The sequence below is a fragment of the Labrus mixtus genome, chromosome 12 (assembly GCF_963584025.1).
Source record: "Labrus mixtus chromosome 12, fLabMix1.1, whole genome shotgun sequence".
In the NCBI taxonomy this organism is placed as follows: domain Eukaryota; kingdom Metazoa; phylum Chordata; class Actinopteri; order Labriformes; family Labridae; genus Labrus; species Labrus mixtus.
In genome coordinates this window covers 999,006-1,012,956 of record NC_083623.1, presented here as the reverse complement: position 1 = coordinate 1,012,956, position 13,951 = coordinate 999,006, and the positions used below count along the sequence as shown (strand labels likewise).

Sequence of the window (13,951 nt, the reverse complement as noted above, 5' to 3'; positions counted from 1 at the left end):
AGAGACAGGTTATAGCTGTCTGTCAGTCTAAAAAGAGAGAGAGACAGGTTATAGCTGTCTGTCTTCCTGTCTGTCAGTCTAAAGAGAGAGAGACAGGTTATAGCTGTATGTCTTCCTGTCTGTTAGTCTAAAGAGAGAGAGAGACCGGTTATAGCTGTCTGTCTTCCTGTCTGTCAGTCTAAAGAGAGAGAGAGACAGGTTATAGCTGTCTGTCTTCCTGCCTGTCAGTCTAAAGAGAGAGAGACAGGTTATAGCTATCTGTCAGTCTAATGAGAGACAGATAGGTTATAGCTGTCTGTCTTCTGTCAGTCTAGAGAGACAGACAGGTTATAGCTGTCTGTCAGTCTAATGAGAGACAGATAGGTTATAGCTGTATGTCTTCTGTCAGTCTAGAGAGATAGACAGGTTATAGCTGTCTGTCTTCTGTCAGTCTAGAGAGACAGACAGGTTATAGCTGTCTGTCAGTCTAAAGAGAGATAGACAGGTTATAGCTGTCTGTCAGTCTAATGAGAGACAGATAGGTTATAGCTGTCTGTCTTCTGTCAGTCTAGAGAGACAGACAGGTTATAGCTGTCTGTCAGTCTAATGAGAGACAGATAGGTTATAGCTGTCTGTCTTCTGTCAGTCTAGAGAGACAGACAGGTTATAGCTGTCTGTCAGTCTAATGAGAGACAGATAGGTTATAGCTGTATGTCTTCTGTCAGTCTAGAGAGATAGACAGGTTATAGCTGTCTGTCTTCTGTCAGTCTAGAGAGACAGACAGGTTATAGCTGTCTGTCAGTCTAAAGAGAGATAGACAGGTTATAGCTGTCTGTCAGTCTAATGAGAGACAGATAGGTTATAGCTGTCTGTCTTCTGTCAGTCTAGAGAGACAGACAGGTTATAGCTGTCTGTCAGTCTAATGAGAGACAGATAGGTTATAGCTGTCTGTCTTCTGTCAGTCTAGAGAGACAGACAGGTTATAGCTGTCTGTCAGTCTAAAGAGAGATAGACAGGTTATAGCTGTCTGCCTTCCTGCCTGTCAGTCTAAAGAGAGAGAGACAGGTTATAGCTGTCTGTCTTCCTGTCCGTCAGTCTAAAGAGAGAGAGACAGGTCATAGCTGTCTGTCAGTCTAAAGAGAGAGAGACAGGTTATAGCTGTCTGCCTTCCTGTCTGTCAGTCTAAAGAGAGAGAGACAGGTCATAGCTGTCTGTCAGTCTAAAGAGAGAGAGAGACAGGTTATAGCTGTCTGCCTTCCTGTCTGTCAGTCTAAAGAGAGAGAGACAGGTTATAGCTGTCTGCCTTCCTGTCTGTCAGTCTAAAGAGAGAGAGACAGGTCATAGCTGTCTGTCAGTCTGAAGAGAGAGACAGGTTATAGCTGTCTGTCAGTCTAAAGAGAGATAGACAGGTTATAGCTGTCTGTCTTCTGTCAGTCTAAAGAGAGAGAAACAGGTTATAGCTGTCTGTCTTCCTGTCTGTCAGTCTAAAGAGAGAGAGACATGTTTTAGCTGTCTGTCAGTCTGAAGAGACAGACAGGTTATAACTGTCTGTCACTCTAAAGAGAGAGAGAGAGAGGTTATAGCTGTCTGTCAGTCTGAAGAGAGACAAACAGGTTATAGCTGTCAGTCAGTCAGTCAGTCTGAAGAGAGACAGACAGGTTATAACTGTCTGTCACTCTAAAGAGAGAGAGAGAGAGGTTATAGCTGTCTGTCAGTCTGAAGAGAGACAAACAGGTTATAGCTGTCAGTCAGTCAGTCAGTCTGAAGAGAGACAGACAGGTTATAACTGTCTGTCACTCTAAAGAGAGAGAGAGACAGGTTATAGCTGTCTATCAGTCTACAGAGAGAGAGGGACAGGTTATAGCTGTCTGTCTGTTTTAACTGTTTGTGTGTTTGTTGATCAGACGGCCGAGGAGATCGATCAGCTGACTGTGGATGAAGACCTAAACGACATCGAGAGAGCTGTGTACCTGCTCAGGTGAGACTCTGCTCAGTGTTTGACCTGCAGTGTTAGCATCATGCTAACTTTATCATTAAATGAGTCATAGGTAAGGCTTTCACACATGAACTAAATTCTCCTGAAAAACTCCTGAAGTTTTTGGAGTGAGCTGAGAACGCAGCAGGATATAATCAGGAGATTTCAGATCACCTGTGGAGTCTGAATCAGGTGTAGAGTTGTTTCCTGTTTGTTGTGTGTAAGACTCACAACCCCTCCCCCGACCTCATTATCTGACCTTATTAGACAAACTCTCCTGAGGATGATCCCACAGGATCTCCACCAGATCATCTGCACCATCAATGACCCTGGACCGGGGTCAGTTGACCCTGGACCGTTGACCAGGGTCAGTTGACCCTAAACCGTAGACCCTGGACCATTGATCCTTGACAGTTGACCGTGGACCTTTGTCCCTGGACTGTTGATCCTGACCCGTTGATCCTGGAGTGTTGACTCTGGATCTTGAATCCTGAACCATAGACCCTGAACCGATCACCCTAGACCACAGATCCCTGACTGTTGACCCTGGACTTTTGGCCCTGGACCATTGATCTTTGACTCTTGACCCTGGACCACTGATCTTGGACTGTTGATCCTGGACCATTGACCTTGGACTGTTCATCCTTGACCACTTGGACTGTTGACCCTGGACCCTGGTCAGTTGGCTTAAGCCGGATCAGGTGGCTGTTTCTTGATTGAGACAAAGTTAGGTGGAGGATGGCGACCACCATTGATGGGCTTCAAAACTCCTCTTCAAAAACCAACGGGTGATGTTAGTAGACTATGTCCATGTTTAATACATTCCATGTCCTGGAGGGGGAAGATAACTCAGGATATGATCTGACATATTAATATGAGAATAACAGGCTTTTAAGGTGGTACCTGGACTTGACTAAGGAGTACTGGGTTCTGTGTGTTACTGTGTCAGATCCCAGTTCAGGTAAATGAAGGTGATAGCTGTGGAGTCCTTCAGGCCTAAGTTTAAGGTTTGATCTGTTAAAGCTTTCTCTTGAAATATGGACTCTGTATGTTCTTCCTGTTGTCCACAGTGTGGGTCAGGAGGTGCAGAGAGCAAGTGTCATCAGTAACCTGCCAATCCTCGTCCGCCAGAATCCTGCTGAGACATTTCGTCGGGTTGTTCCCAAGGTCCGGGTACGTACTCACTGACATCAGTCAGACTTTGTGAGGTTACTGTGAGAGGCAGACCCAGGTGGGAAGTAGGACAGGACAGGTGTGTCGATCAGGTGTGCCACTCAGATAACCTGTCCTTCCTGTTTCAGGAGGTCCTGAACGGAGCTGGAGTAGAGATCCAACTCGCAGCAGCAGCCTCTTTTTTAACGATTCTGCAAGATGACATAATCCTGATCCACACCCACACCTACTCCATCTTAAAGACAGTCCTGCTGCACCTGCACCACCGAGACACAGGTAACAACACCTTCACAACAGAGACACAGATAGCACCGTTTGGCACAGTTTATCAAAAATCTTTTTTGCTGGATCTTCCTCGAGGCCAACTGAAAGTCCTTCTCCATAGCCTTCCCAAACCTTCCCCACACCAAGGTTTTTGCTTCCCTGACCACTGAAGTCACAGCCCTCCAAGCCACCCAATACCTGTCTGTTGCTTCTGTAGAACCCTGGGCTTACCAAGCCCTCCTTCTTAATCCTGAAGGCTTCCTTCAACACTGGTCTCCACCAGCGGATTCTAAGGTTGTAGACACTGACAGTCTTCTAGCAGCCGCTTCCATAATGGAGACTTTCAACATGGACCACTCAGACTCCATATCCCCAACCTCCCCAAGGATCCATGATCAATCCTCTCTGAAGTTGGAGTTGAAGACTGGGGGTCCTTGCAGACATTCCCAGTTCACCCTCACTACAAGTTTAGGTCTTTCTGGCAGCCTTCCCCTTCCTCTACTCCAACCCACCACCAGGTGGCGATCAGTTCACAGCTCAGCTCCTTTCTGTACCCGAGTGTCCACAGGTCAAATGATACTACCACAAAGTCAATCACCCATCTTTGGCCCAGAGTCTTCTGGTACCGGGTACACTTATTAACATCCCTGTGCTTGAACACTGGTTCATAATGGCCAATCCATGACTAGCTCAGAAGTCCAATAATAAAGCACCACTCTGGTTCAGGTTAGGCAGGCTGCTCCTCCCAATTACCCCTCAAGTGTCTCAATCATTGCCCATGTGATGATGACCCTACTAGGGGCTAGTGCCCCCCGATAAACACAGTGCCTGGTTCTGAGTGTTGAGGTGCTTATGTTGACACTTATCTTGATGTTCATGTTGATCCTGATTCTGATGTTGCTGGGTTTGTTTAACAGTGGTGAGCAATGCCTGGTTGGAAACTTTGCTGTCAGCCATCAACGCTCTGCCCAAAGAGACGATCAAACAGGAGGTACTTCTATTTTACCTGTTTCCCTACTACTGTCTGTCCATCAGTCTCTCTTCCTGTCTGTCTCTTAGTGTATCCCTCTCCTTGTCTTGTTGACTCTGTAGCTGTCTTTTAACCTGTCTCTCTTCCTGTCCGTCCACCCATTTTCCTGTCTTTTTTCTTAGTGTATCCTTCTACCTGTCTTGTTGGCTCTGTAGCTGTCTTTTTATCTGTCTCTCTCTCTCTCTTTGTACCTGTCTGTCTCTCTACAGGTGCTGAACCCTCTCCTCTATCAGTCTCAGCTGTCTCACTCTCTTCAGGCTCGTCTGTCCAGTTGTCGTATTTTAGGGAAAGTCGCCTGCAAGTTTGATTCTCACATGTAAGTGTTCCAACACACACAATGTTCTTACACACACTTTACTTATAAAGGTAATGTGCTCAGGTGTGATGTCCTATGTTGATGTAGTATCAGGACTGTTTCCTGTGAATCAGGGTGAAGAATGAGCTGCTCCCATTGGCTCGGTCCTTGTGTCAGGATGTGGAGTTCGAGGTGCGAGCCTGTATGTGTCGCCAGCTGGAGAGCATCGCCCGGGCGACAGGGTAACCACATCTTACAGTGAATCATATTTAATGCGGCTCAATCTTCTTGCCGCTGTCACAGGTTTCTCTCGTCTCTCTTTCAGGGTTGACGACACTCGAACCGAGCTGCTTCCTGAACTGGTGGAGCTCGCTGAAGACGAGGAGAGCAACGTCCGCCTCGCCGCCTTCGACACCATCATCAACTTGATGGAGATGATGGACAGCGGTGGGTCAAAAGCTTTTGTCACTTGAAGTCATCATCAAGGTTCTCTTGGGCAGTCACAGGGGAACTTTATACCATGGACTGACAGCTTGAGACACAGATCCAGATCTGTATGAACAACTTGTTTTAAAGCCTCCCCCCTCTCTCAGACGACAGAGTCCATATCGTGGTTCCCCTGGTGATGTCAGTGTGCGAGGAGGCGACACCGGCGGACAAAGCCGTCCTGGTATCTCTGTCGTTCCAGTTTGGGAAGCTCTGCAGCGGACTGGAGGGTGAGATTCAACACTGATATCAAACAGTAGAAACAGAAGAAACCAGAAAACCAATATTAAACTCAAGAGGAACACATTATGTTTTTTTCGCTACATAACGTTAAATGATTTGAGATCTGTTGACAAAAACCCTCCGACTTCAATTGTGTTCATTAGTGGTCCTGAGAGCTGTGCAGGGTTGGGTTTGGGTTTGGGTTCAAATGGATGGGGATTAGGGTAGGGGTCTGGGTAGGGTTGGATGGGGTTGGGTTAGTGCCAACAGTAAGGGTCTCAAAAGGCGATCAGGTCCAAGGTCAGGTGTCAGACCAAGAGCGGGAGTTACCTCATTGGCACCACGATTGGTGCAGTTGGGCAGCAGGTGAAGGTGACCGATCTGACGTGCTCATCTTAGAATAGAATTACTTTATTGATCCCAAACTGGTAAGTTGTGGTGTTACAGCAGCAGGTTATCAGAGCAAATAAAACAATATAAGAATAGATACATAGTAAATAAGCACTTAAAATATAAAAAAAATAAGAATAAGAAGAGATTTATACATTAGAGTAAAAAAAGTGCTCCAGCACATGATCTGGAACCCAAGCTCCTGAATAACATCTGGACTCCAGGGTTTCCCAGAGTGAGGGTCACCAGGCGGGTATGAGGATATGCATGAGTCTGCAAATGTTTGCTACTGTCTTTATAAAATGAGAGTGACCTCTGTAGAGGGAGTCTTAAACTTTTGTGTGTTTAAGAACCAGACTACAGCTCAGAGTGTCTGGACTTCTTGGAGTCTCTGGGGGAATCAACCGCTGGGGACTTGGATGACTTAAGATGATGTCAGAAGGATCTCATTCTATTGGTTGTTTGGTTATGCCTGTGCTTGTCCTGGATTGTCCATTAATAGCATGTTCATGAGCTAGTTCCTGTCCATACAGCACCTTAGTCCAGAGGTTAATAATGAATTGTGTTTAACATGAAGGACTTCAGTCAGGTTCTGTTGCTCCTGGTATCAGGAAGAATCAGGCAGTACTTGAAGGGGGGATTTTTGGTCAGCCAAAAAAAAGTTCTGCTGATTCTTAAAGAAGTTCAGAAGTGGATGCAGGGCGTAGTCCAGACCTTTTTTCAGCAGTGAGGGGATTTGCTGACCTGCCTGGGATAAGGGGGTATAGATATAGAAATCTTCCCAATAGGTTTAATAACCTGGAAGTTCCAAAATATAAGAAAGTGATTGGCTCCATCCAACAAGCATCACCACCTCCCCGATGTCTTTTCTGGGTGGGCGTAACAAGAAAATCTCACAACATTTCTCCAGCAGAACTCAGGCCATATGTTCGACCCTGTTGAGATCCACTGTAGCTGGCTTGATTTCTCACATCCCTCCACAGAAATCAGTTTTCCCACTTCTTCTTTACATATTCTGTGCTCTCTTGTTTAGACTGTAGGATGCCATTGTACAATCTGGATATGATTTTGTTGCATTTTCTGGACTTGAGCAATGATAGAAACAACCTGCAGGAACCCTGATTCTCCTTTTTCTAAAGCCTCTTTCAGGATTTGGTTGAAGAAAGGCCTAACTTGAAAGTATCTACAAAAGTCATAATTTCCCATCCCATAGTTATTCTGTTGAGCTTCTGTTCTGGGGTGCCCCCCTTGTGGTCAAATTAATAATAGGTAGCTAAACCCTTTGACGTCCACTGCTTAAATCTGCTATCGTTTTTCTTAGGTGTAAAATCTGAATTGTGAGCCGACACCTCAAAAGTTTAGTTTTTCCATATCTGCAAATTTTAACTATTTCCTGCCTGGATTTCAGAAGTGTGTCCAGCATGGGGTCATCTGAAACCACCAGTCCACCCTGTCATTTGATATCTGCTAATAGGGTTGTTATTGGTATTTCTTTTACCATTGAGCCATTTACATCCGTCCACAGTGTTTGTTGGTGAACCTAGTGTTGTACTCGAAATCGCTCTTGGTCCCAAGACCACTTTTTGAAGGTCTCTGTCTCATTTTGTCTCAGAATCGAAGGCATTTTTACTCGGTCTTGTCTCGGTCTCAGACTGGGCGGACTCCGGATTTTAAACAAGACCTGTCAAGACCATCAGTGATAGGCTGTGATCTTTCCAAAAGAACAATAACTCTTACTGCTCCATGTCTTCCTGGAATGCTATGCTATGAAGTGTCTGTATGTTGTCCTCAGGACTGTGTCGTCAGTGATAAGCTGTTGTTGTTTTTCAGGCTTCCTTTCAGACGAGCAGAAGAGCCGGTTGCTGCAGAGGTTTAGGGTTCTGTGTGTCGCTGGTCTGCAGACTGAGGGGAACCAGACTGAAGGCAGCAACGAGTCCATCCTGGTCCGCTGCAACTGCTGCTACAACCTGCCTGTAAAGACAGAAAAGACTCAGAAATCCAGAGTTTAACTGGTTAACTCTTTAACCCTTCAAACACATGATGTCACTTCCTGCTCTCTCTCTCTCCCTCTACAGGCCATGGTGGTGTTTGCTGAAACAGCTCACTTCCTGTCAGAGCTCTACCCGTCTTTCTCCAGTCTCTGTTGTGACCCAGAGGTCAGCGTTCGACGAAGTGCTGCGGCCGGTTTCCACCAGGTCAGACCTTGAGCTTCCTCTGATTTTTTTCTTACAGTCTTACATCTGCTGGAGGAAACACTCGTGACCACTATCTGTGGAGGTATCAGTCCAATGTTTGGCTTCTCCATGAGGACAGAAGGACAGGACAATAAAGCACAAAACTTGTGCAGAGGTGTCCAGAGTGTGGCTAATGTTAGCAGCGCTAGCACCACCAGCCTTCAGTGCTCCCTGCAGGTTAACGTCCACACATCTGTGCTGAATGCTCCGAGTTTAACCTGACTCAGCCAACATACAACTTAATCTCCATTTTATAGATCTAAACACTGACAGACCGCTCTACTCCTATCAGATGCTATCTGTTCACTGAGCTTGTTTACATCCAGGTAGTAGAGCGAGGAGAGCAGGACCATCAAGCAGAGCTAGACCAACATCTAAAAATCTAAATAATTCTACAACCAACTTGTAATTCGGAAGACTAGTAGCAAGAGTGATGACTTTTAAACCACCTAAATGTGCATTGAAAGATCTCCTGATGTCCCGCCTTGTCCTGTCAGGTGGTCAAGCTGCTTGGTTCAAACGTCCAGCTGGTCCACAAAGAGCTGCTGGCTCTTCTGCAGGACGACGCTCTGGAGGTGAGAGGTCACACCTGCATGCTGCATCATAGTGGGGATTTTGTTTATACAGTATGAATTGTATTTGTGTAAAATGGGGACAGCGCATGTCAATGAATAGAAACATGTAAATATGCCAGAACTTCTGTCTGTAGTCCAGGCTGGTAGGCAAGGCAGGTTTATTCCTGACATCAGCACACACACATTCAATCTTAGCTTGTAGCATAGAGTGTGTTTATGCCGAAGCTTCCTTTGTTCTTGTTGCTGAGGTGTTGGACGCTCTGATGAATCACCTGGAGGAAACTCTGGAGGCGGTCCTTTCCAGAGGAGAGAATGTGACGCTGGACAATAAGGTAAGACCAGGACCAGACCTCTCCAGGATTAAAGCCACTTCTGGGTTTAACAATCCTTCAGTTCTTCCTCTTCCCCTTCTTTGTGATAGCTCTCTGAAAAGTCTCATTTTGTCTTCTTCAGTAGTTCCTTATCTTGCTCCTCTTGTCTCCTTCGGTCCCTGATCAGATCCCTGAGCTCTTGGCGGCTCTGCTGTTAGCGGAGCAGAAGGTTGGATGTTCCCTGCGTTGGCGGCTCCACGAGAAGCTGCTGCAGCGTTACAGCTACCTGGCCCGACTGCTGCCCGGAGAAGTGCTGCACCAGAGCTTCTCCCCTCGCATCTTCGTCATCCTCACCACCAACGTCAGTGTGACAGCAGCACACCATGCAGCACATTCTGACTGACAGATCAGACGGGTAACTTCCCCTTTTGGTTCTCGTTGTTGCAGAAGGTGTTGCCCGTTCAGAAGGAGGCGGCTCGGACCTTCTGCATGTTCCTACGGTACAACCGGAAACACGAGCAGCGTCAGGAGATGATGGAGCGACTGATCCAAGGTCAGAATACTGCACACTTCATCCCCAGGTGTTTGTGCTCACAGGTCTGACAGCCTCGGGTTAAAAACACATAACACCAGAGAAGAACATGATGCAGTCAGCTGTTTTAGATTTGGTCCACTGGGTTTGAATGTAGAGGCATTCTGTGGTCAGTTTGTAAAAGGATGAACCTACAGCAGAATCCCATGTGATGCTGACTAACCAATCACTAACGGCTGTCTTCTGGATCCTTAGATCTGGCTCAGGGGCGGAGCTACTGGAACCGTCTGAGATTCCTGGACATCTGTGAAATGGCGACAGAGATTTTCTCCAGAAAATACTTCAACAAACACTTTCTGATGCCAGCTCTAGAGCTCGTCCACGACCCCGTCGCCAACGTCAGGTAGCGTCCTACGCATTCGAGTCTGTTAGGGAAGGTCAAACCCCGTCTCTCTGTGTCACACACCTGTCTGTCTCTTTTCACCCGTCTGTCAGGTACAAGCTCTGCCAGCTGTTACCCAGATTGCGTTCATCGCTCCGTCTGCCGGCTGACAAGCAGCTGCTGCAGCAGCTCGACTTCTGTGTCCAGAAGCTCCTCTGCAGAGAGAAAGACAAGGATGTGGTGGCCACCATCCGCAAGGTAACACTGTCCCACCTTAGACCTGTCAGGGATGTGATGGTGGTGTAAGATAAATACTGTCCAGAGATACCAGTCCTGACCTGCTGTCAGAGGACTGTGATGATGTTGTCATGTCTATGTTATGTCTATATATTCTTGTTTCATTTTGTTCACCTTATCACCAATTTTTAAAAAAAGAAGGGGGGACTGTGATGAATTAACTGTCTTCATGATGTCTTTCAGACAGTGTTGGAACTGGACAAACTGGACCTCACAGAGCCTGTACGCTTGCTTCTTTTCGTGAAGGACTAAAATAATTCACAGCTGAGGTTTGTGGTTCCCCTCTCTAACCTTCATGGGGTCTGTTTTGTGTTTGCAGTTTCACAAGAGACAGGAGAGGGATCTACTGGACCAGAAGAAGGAGAAGGAGGAGACTCTACTGTTGGAGATGGTGAGTCTGAACCTGCAGATCAACCTTCAGTCTGAATCACTGTATTTGGTTCTGATGGCATCTCGTCTGTCGTCAGGAACAGCTGGAGCGCCAACAGACAGACGGGAAACTGAACTCTGATAAACATACAGAGAGGAAACGTAAGAACAAGTTATTTCTGCAGACTGGGAGATGTCTGGAGCAAATGTGAAGGACGTGTAAAAGTTGTGTATCACATGGTCAGCGTTGGTTAATCAGTGTTTTCCAGCTTTGAGTTCCAGTCCTGTAAAGGTTTCTCTCTTTAACAGGAAGAGACAGCAAGACCAGTCTTTCAGCTACCAAATCAATGTCTGTGTCCTCATCTGGAGCTGCCTTCTCCTCCTCCGGTAAGAATCCAGTACGCTGAAGATGAGCTAGGTGTGACCTCAGAAAAAACTTTGTGTTCAAACCTGATGATGAGGATGATTCTTGTTCCTACAGGTAAAGAGATGAGGAAGGCTAAGCTGTCGCGGAGTCGGTCCCTCAGCAGTCAGCCGACGATATCCAAAGCTGCCAACTCAGACAGACCTCTGTAAGACCACAACACCAGATCCACATTTAAATGTCCCAAAGTTTAGTGTTTTAAGGAGGTGTACGTCCAATGGAAGCTGGGATCAGTCAGTGGATCGTTGAGCTGTTGTACTGGACCACTACTGAGGGCAAGCAGGGGATCTCTATGGATCAGCTGTTATCCTGGTGTCTGTGGATAAGTCAGCTGTGATCCTGGTCTCTGTGGATAAGTCAGCTGTGATCCTGGTCTCTATGGATCAGCTGTGATCCTGTTCTCTGTGAATCAGCTGTGATCCTGGTCTCTATGGATCAGCTGTGATTCTGGTCTCTGGGGATCAGCTGTGATCATGGTCTCTATGGATCAGCTGTGATGCTGGTCTTTGGGTGGTGACAGAAAGGTGATCGATCAAAGTGGGTGAAGAGGGAGCTGAGCCTTAAGGCAAATCTTTGATGTACCATCGATCTCACCTACGGGCATGATCTTTGGGTAGTGACTAAAGAATGAGATCAGATACCAACAGCTGAGTGAGTTTCCTCTGCACGGTGTCTGGGGCTCAGTCTGGGCTCAGTCTGGTTCAGCCTTAGAGAAAGGGGGAGGAGCTCAGACATCAGAGGGAGCTTGGAGTAGAGCGGCTGCTTAGCCTGACACCACCATGACCTGGCCCCGGATACATGGAAGAGAAGGAATGGTTGATTGAAGCAAGCAGCTAAAACCAGTTTCAGTTTCCTTTGCAGGTCTCTGGACTCAAATACAGACCTGCTTCCTCCTGATGTTTGCTGATGGGATCCATTGACTGGTGTATCCCATCAGACCAGGGAAGATCCGTACTAGCAGGAGTCTACGTACCCTCAGGTGTGGGAACACCTCAGGGTCCTACGGCAAGAACCTGTCTGAAATCCACTTCTTTGATGCTGTGGTGATCCTGTCCCCCGTCCTCTGTTCATCCATCAGATACTTTGTTCTCATGTCGTCCGTTCAACTTCCTCTGATGAGCCTTGAGTCTCTGGGCTGGATGAAGTTAAGGCGTTGTTTGTTGCTTCCCTGCTTAGACCATCAACAAGAGCCTGATCGATCAGGAATACCTTCCAGCTTTTATTTGGAATCCAAAGAAGACTTAAGCCACATGGCATGTCTACCCGTGATGACCACCCCTTGTTCTCTACTTATCTTTAGTGGTACTTACCCATAATGTAAGGTGAGAAGTTAGAGCCACATGGGGGGTCCTGAAGAGATAGGGGTTAAGTTTGAGTTCCAAAACCAAGTCCCCAGGATTGAGCTGATGTGTCCTTGATGTGATTAGGATCCTCCTGGCCACCAGCTCAGAAGTTGTTGCTAGATCTAAAGTTACTTAACTAGACTCTGGTGAGCTAATGTTCTCTTTCTTTGTTCTCTGTTACAGGAAAGGCAAAGAGCAGAGTGGTACATCTGGATCCGGGAAGTCCTCCAATAAAGGTACCGCCCGTCACACACCCCTGCACAGTTCACAGTCAGTTTCAGGACTGCAGAATCATGGCAGTCAAGAGGACAGTCCTTGTCTTTCTTTTTATTCATACAGAGCTTTTGTTTTATAGACGACTCTTTGAGGACTGCCCACTTCACCATGGCAACCCAGTCCACCTCTTCCATGCCGGTCCTGATCCGCAGCAACACCACTGGCCTCCTAGACAGGGCCAGTGCACTAGAACACAGAAGTAGTAGTAGTACCATGGATCACAGGACAAGCACTCTAGATCAGAGAGATCATAGATCCAGTGCACTGGATCACAGAACCAGTAACATGGACCATAGAACCAGTACCATTGACCACAGAACAAGTACCATGGACCACAGAACGAGTACCATGGACCACAGAACGAGTACCATGGACCACAGAACGATTACCATGGACCACAGAACCAGTACCATGGACCACAGAACCAGTAACATGGACCACAGAAATGATGGGATGGACCACAGAACCAGTACTTTGGACCATAGAACCAGTACTTTAGACCACAGAACCAGTACTTTGGACCATAGGACCGGTACTTTAGACCACAGAACCAGTACAATGGACCATAGGACCAGTACTTTGGACCACAGAACCAGTATTTTGGACCAAAGAGCCGGTTCCATTGATCAGAGAGACCATAAAACCAGTACCTTGGACCAGCGTAGTAAAACGATGGATCGGAGCTGCGGGATAAAGGACAGCCAGTCCAGAAAACTGTCGATGTGAGTTCAGATTAATTGTTAAAGAAAAATTCTACAAGTTTATGAACCCAATCAGTTTTTACAGTTTGTAAGCCAAAAAGCTCTGGACCAGGTCCACGAAGCCCTTGAGCAAAGTTTTCTTGTTTAACTAATTCCAAGTTTGGGTCGTTTGCGGTTTCACAAAGCCTTGTTATTTAGCAATGAAAGGCTGGCACCGTATTTAGCATTTTAGTTTAGCATTCTGTTTAGCCTTTTTTAACCTGAGAAATTCCTGTTGTGAACTGACTGGTGTTAGCATCTCTCTTCAGTGCAGATTAATCAGATTATTGAAGATTTGTTTGGGGATCCAGGTTGAACTTTTAATTCCATTGTTCTCCTTTTTTTTAAATGATTTACAGAAACAGGAAGTCAAACTCTTTCACCATCCAATCAGCACGAGACTGAAGATGATGTCATGATACCGCTACCAGGGAATCAACAAATCAGCTTCAGGAGTTGAAGGATGAATGCACGACTCAGAATGTTACCCGGAATGCACCAGGCAGAGACAGTCTGAATACTGTTTGAAAATACTGAGCTGCTTTTATTTTCTTAACACCATACTGTAATGATTTCCTGCTGCCCTCTGATTGGCTCAGTAAAGTCCACACATACAAACTAACGCTGTGTTTTATTGGTTGTTTTTTTTTTTCT

At 46.4% G+C, this 13,951-nt stretch overlaps 1 protein-coding gene across 4 annotated transcripts in view; it reads left to right on the top strand.

The window, feature by feature from the left end:
• ppp4r4 (protein phosphatase 4, regulatory subunit 4) overlaps positions 1 to 13,919 on the top strand; it is a 16,952-nt gene extending 3,033 nt beyond the window's left edge. The window contains exons 2-25 of one of the 4 annotated variants that reach the window (XM_061052791.1): positions 1,884 to 1,957; positions 3,025 to 3,127; positions 3,256 to 3,403; positions 4,309 to 4,382; positions 4,631 to 4,737; positions 4,851 to 4,958; positions 5,042 to 5,163; positions 5,310 to 5,432; positions 7,645 to 7,787; positions 7,890 to 8,009; positions 8,546 to 8,623; positions 8,872 to 8,955; positions 9,122 to 9,295; positions 9,382 to 9,487; positions 9,722 to 9,869; positions 9,962 to 10,106; positions 10,329 to 10,367; positions 10,465 to 10,536; positions 10,619 to 10,676; positions 10,824 to 10,901; positions 10,996 to 11,086; positions 12,465 to 12,517; positions 12,637 to 13,279; positions 13,657 to 13,919. In XM_061052791.1, the coding sequence (XP_060908774.1) occupies positions 1,884 to 1,957; positions 3,025 to 3,127; positions 3,256 to 3,403; positions 4,309 to 4,382; positions 4,631 to 4,737; positions 4,851 to 4,958; positions 5,042 to 5,163; positions 5,310 to 5,432; positions 7,645 to 7,787; positions 7,890 to 8,009; positions 8,546 to 8,623; positions 8,872 to 8,955; positions 9,122 to 9,295; positions 9,382 to 9,487; positions 9,722 to 9,869; positions 9,962 to 10,106; positions 10,329 to 10,367; positions 10,465 to 10,536; positions 10,619 to 10,676; positions 10,824 to 10,901; positions 10,996 to 11,086; positions 12,465 to 12,517; positions 12,637 to 13,279; positions 13,657 to 13,702 (2,937 nt within the window). In that variant the 3' untranslated portion in view covers positions 13,703 to 13,919. Of the gene's footprint in view, positions 1 to 1,883; positions 1,958 to 3,024; positions 3,128 to 3,255; positions 3,404 to 4,308; positions 4,383 to 4,630; positions 4,738 to 4,850; positions 4,959 to 5,041; positions 5,164 to 5,309; positions 5,433 to 7,644; positions 7,788 to 7,889; positions 8,010 to 8,545; positions 8,624 to 8,871; positions 8,956 to 9,121; positions 9,296 to 9,381; positions 9,488 to 9,721; positions 9,870 to 9,961; positions 10,107 to 10,328; positions 10,368 to 10,464; positions 10,537 to 10,612; positions 10,677 to 10,823; positions 10,902 to 10,995; positions 11,087 to 12,464; positions 12,518 to 12,636; positions 13,280 to 13,656 lie in introns of all 4 variants that reach the window. The other 3 variants (XM_061052790.1, XM_061052793.1, XM_061052792.1) reach the window with 3 other exon arrangements.
• The last annotated feature ends 32 nt before the right edge of the window (positions 13,920 to 13,951 follow it).